Source organism: Bos taurus, chromosome X (assembly GCF_002263795.3).
Source record: "Bos taurus isolate L1 Dominette 01449 registration number 42190680 breed Hereford chromosome X, ARS-UCD2.0, whole genome shotgun sequence".
NCBI lineage: Eukaryota > Metazoa > Chordata > Mammalia > Artiodactyla > Bovidae > Bos > Bos taurus.
In genome coordinates, this window is record NC_037357.1 from 16,356,830 (window position 1) to 16,360,877 (window position 4,048).

Sequence of the window (4,048 nt, forward strand, 5' to 3'; positions counted from 1 at the left end):
AAGCAAATCAAAACCAAAAATGAAGCAAATGATTTCACTTTTGGAATAAAAACATTTGCACTTAACAAATGAGATGGAGAGGCATTCCCTTCTTAAGAAGGTTTCTAAGGCTACTTTAAAAAAGCTTGCATTTACAAAATAGTTGAGAAAAATAGTGCTATGGTGGTGCAGAGATACAAGCTTCATTCATTCATTATCTGACTTGGCCTCTTTCTCTCCTGCTTCATGAGAGGCCAGATTCTGCTCGTTCTCTGTTCTTTTCTGGCAGGTCAGTCTTCAGCTCCTTAGTCTCTTCAGCCTGTTTGCCATTTGTTTCCCTTTTCCCGTTTGTTTGCACTTTTCTGCCTAAGGATTTAGCCTTTCCTGCTGCCTTCTCGGGATTCATTTTCACATTTGTAGCAACAAGTTTAACTGACAACCTTGCACATCTCTTGGGCTCTCTCTTCACTGCACTTTGGACTGCGCTGACCCTCCTCTGGGGCATCTTGGTGTGTGCCCGGAGCCTACAAGCTGCTTAGTGCAGAGACACTTCTGGAAGCAGGGATGCCAGTCTGTCCCTCCTTCTGCCCTCCAGTAACTTTTAAACACAATATTTGGACAATGACCTCAGGGTGAAGATGGAGAGAACCCTAAAAAAAATATTAAACTCTAGTTTGTAGGCTTCTTTTACTCAGAGGCATGGGTTAGCCATGCAGAATTACTTTCTGTGTATTCTAGGATTGACCAAATATATAGATATACTGTAGATAAAGTCAGCCAGGTTTCTCATTGTTGGAGAAGGAAGTTACAAATGGCAGAAGATGGGGAAGATAGAATGAACCATGTATTGTTGGATTGGATTTGCTGCTGCTGCTAAGTCGCTTCAGTCGTGTCCAACTCTGTGCGACCCCACAGATGGCAGCCCACCAGGCTCCCCCGTCCCTGGGATTCTCCAGGCGAGAACACTGGAGTGGGTTGCCATTTCCTTCTCCAATGCATGAAAGTGAAAAGTGAAAGTGAAGTCGCTCAGTCATGTCTGACTCTTAGCGACCCCATGGACTGCAGCCTACCAGGGTCCTCCATCCATGGGATTTTCCAGGCAAGAGTACTGGAGTGGGGTGCCATTGGATTTAGAGTGACCTAATTTGAACTGTGGTGTTGGAGAAGACTCTTGAGAGTCCCTTGGACGGCAAGGAGATCCAACCAGTCCATTCTGAAGGAGATCAGCCCTGGGATTTCTTTGGAAGGACTGATGCTAAAGCTGAAACTCCAGTACTTTGGCCACCTCATGCGAAGAGTTGACTCACTGGAAAAGACTGATGCTGGGAGGGATTGGGTGTAGGAGGAGAAGGGGATGACAGAGGATGAGATGGCTGGATGGCATCACTGACTCGATGGACATGAATCTGAGTGAACTCTGCGAGTTGGTGCTGGACAGGGAGGCTTGGCATGCTGTGATTCATGGGGTCATAAAGAGTCGGACATGACTGAGCGACTAAACTGAACTGAATGTGTACTAATATATAGATATGTAAATAGATATAGATGTATATGGGTGAATATATGTGTCTACTTTCTAGCTTTGCTCACAGAGGGGGCCTAGAAGGAATAACATCCAAGAAACATTGGGCACATCTAACGCCCGGTATTTCCAAATGCTCAAAGGAACCCAAAGTCATTAAATGGCTGATTTCAAGACTGGGCAGGAAAAAAAAGCAAGATGAGTCTGTAATACCTAAGTGTGCCAGAAAGTAGGAAACTGTCCAAAGCATGAAGGGTATATGTCAAAAGGAAACAGGAACCATTTGTTAGGGACTTCCACCAACCAGATGAAGGATAATTCAAGTTTCTAAATAAATGATATTAAAGGGTTTTATTTCATTAAATAAAATAAGAATCCATGAGTCCATATTAATATAAGAAATAAAAGGAGAAGGGGAAGATCCTTCTTAGAGTAGGAAGCCAACTAATAAATGTAGAAGCCAGAGAAAGACAAATATCATATGATATCACTTATATGTGGAATCTAAACTATGACATGTGTGGAGTGAAGTTGCTCAGTCGTGTCCGACTCTTTGCGACCCCATGGGCTGTAGCCTACCAGGTTCCTCCATCCATGGGATTCTCCAGGCAAGAGTACTGGAGTGTGTTGCCGAGCCCTCCACTAGGGGCTCTTTCTGACCCAGGGATGGAACCCAGGTGTCCTGCATTGCAGGCAGATACTTTACCATCAGGTAAATAATTCTTTACCTACTTCCTTCTTCCGACCAAGGAAGCCCCTAAACTGTGACACAAATGAACTTATCTATGAAATAGAAATTGGCTCACAGACATACAGAACAGACCTTTGGTTGCCAGCAGGGAGAAGAGATGGAGGAAGGATGAAGGAGTTTGGAGTTAATAGATGCAAACTATTATATATAGAATGGATAAACATCAAGGTCTTACTGTATAGCACAGGGAACTATATTCAATGTCCTATGATAACCCATAATGGAAAAGAATATAAAAATAATTTATAAATGTATATAAGTGAATCACTTTGCTGTACAGCAGAAATTAACACAGCAATGCAAATCAACTATACTTCAATAAAAATAAATTAAAAAGTTAACATAACCACTAATGGCACTGATCAACATCATGTGTCCCCTGATAAGGTGCACGAAGAGCCCAACTTCGCTTCAGAGTTATTCCTGCCCAAAATGCATAACCTGAATATAAGTAGGAGTCAGCTGGTAAAGAATCTGCCTGCAATGCAACAGACCCTGGTTTGATTGCTGGGTTGGGAAGATTCCCTGGAGAAGGGATAGGCTACCGACTCCAGTATTCTTGGGCTTCCTTGGTGGCTCAGCTGGTAAAGAATCTGCCTGCATTACAGGAGACCTGAGTTCCATCCCTGGGTTGGGAAGATACCCTGGAGAAGGAAAAGGCTACTCACTCCAATATTCTGGCCTGGAGAATTCCATGGACCATAAAGTCCATTGGGGTCGCAAAAAGTCAGACACAACTAAGCAACTTTCACTTCACTTTCAAACCTCAGACAAACATAAACAGGGATATTCTATCTAGTCAGTGCTGTTAAAAAGTCTTTAAACATAAAAGATTGTGTTTCAGGTTAAAGGAGATTGAATAGACGTGACAGCTGAATGAATGCACCATGTGTTTCTGAATTTTGTTTCTAAAAAGAACATTATTGAAACAAGTAGCAAAATCTGAACTAGCTCTGTAGTTGTTCAGTCACCCAGTCATGTCCAACTCTTTGCTAACCCATGGATTGCAGCATGCCAGGCCTCCCTCTTGCTCACCATCTTCCAAAGTTTGCCCAAGTTCATATCCATTGCATTGGTGATGCCATCCAGCTATCTCATCTTCTGACACCCTCTTTTCCTTCTGCCCTGTCTTTCCCTGCATCAGGGACTTTTCCAATGAGGTCTGTAGACAGGTAAAAAATACTGTGTCAATGTTAATTTTCTGATTTTGATCATAGTGCTGTTGTTATGTCAGACACTGTCTTTGCTTTTAGGAAATTATGTGGTGGTTTAGTCTCTAGGTCATGTCCAATTCTTGTGACCCCATGGACTGTAGCCCATCAGGCTCCTCTGTCTGTGGGGTTTCCCAGGCAAGAATATTGGAATGGGTTGCCATTTCCTTCTCCAGGGTATCTTCCCAACCCAGGGATTGAGTCCATGTCTCCTATATTGGCAGGTAGGTTCTTTACCACTGGGCCACTCGGGAAACCCCTGGGAAATTTACACTAAAGTATTTAGGGATAAAGGGCCATTATGTCTACGAATTATTCTCAAATGACTTGGACAAATAACATGCATATAAAATAATGTCTAATTGCATATATTATATGTATATATGTAATATGATGTGTATGAAAGAAAGAAAGTGAAAGTGAAGTCGCTCAGTCGTGTCCAACTCTTTGCGACCCCATGGACTGTAGCCTACCAGGCTCCTCAGTCCATGGAATTCTCCAGGCAAGAGTACTGGAGTGGGTTGCCATATCCTTCTCCAGGGGAGCTTCCTGACCCAGGGATCGAATCCAGGTCTCCCGCATCAC

General features: G+C 43.1%; 1 protein-coding gene across 1 annotated transcript; it reads right to left on the minus strand.

Annotated features, from left to right (window-relative positions):
• Positions 1-223: 223 nt before the first annotated feature.
• LOC107131991 (non-histone chromosomal protein HMG-14-like) lies at positions 224-484 on the minus strand. The gene has a single exon (XM_059883655.1). It carries the CDS (start codon positions 482-484, stop codon positions 224-226), a length of 261 nt encoding a protein of 86 aa, XP_059739638.1.
• Between the last annotated feature and the right edge of the window lie 3,564 nt (positions 485-4,048).

Excerpts from the sequence above, each read along its gene's own strand:
- LOC107131991 (XM_059883655.1), bottom strand. The coding sequence starts at position 484 with ATGCCCCAGAGGAGGGTCAGCGCAGTCCAAAGTGCAGTGAAGAGAGAG.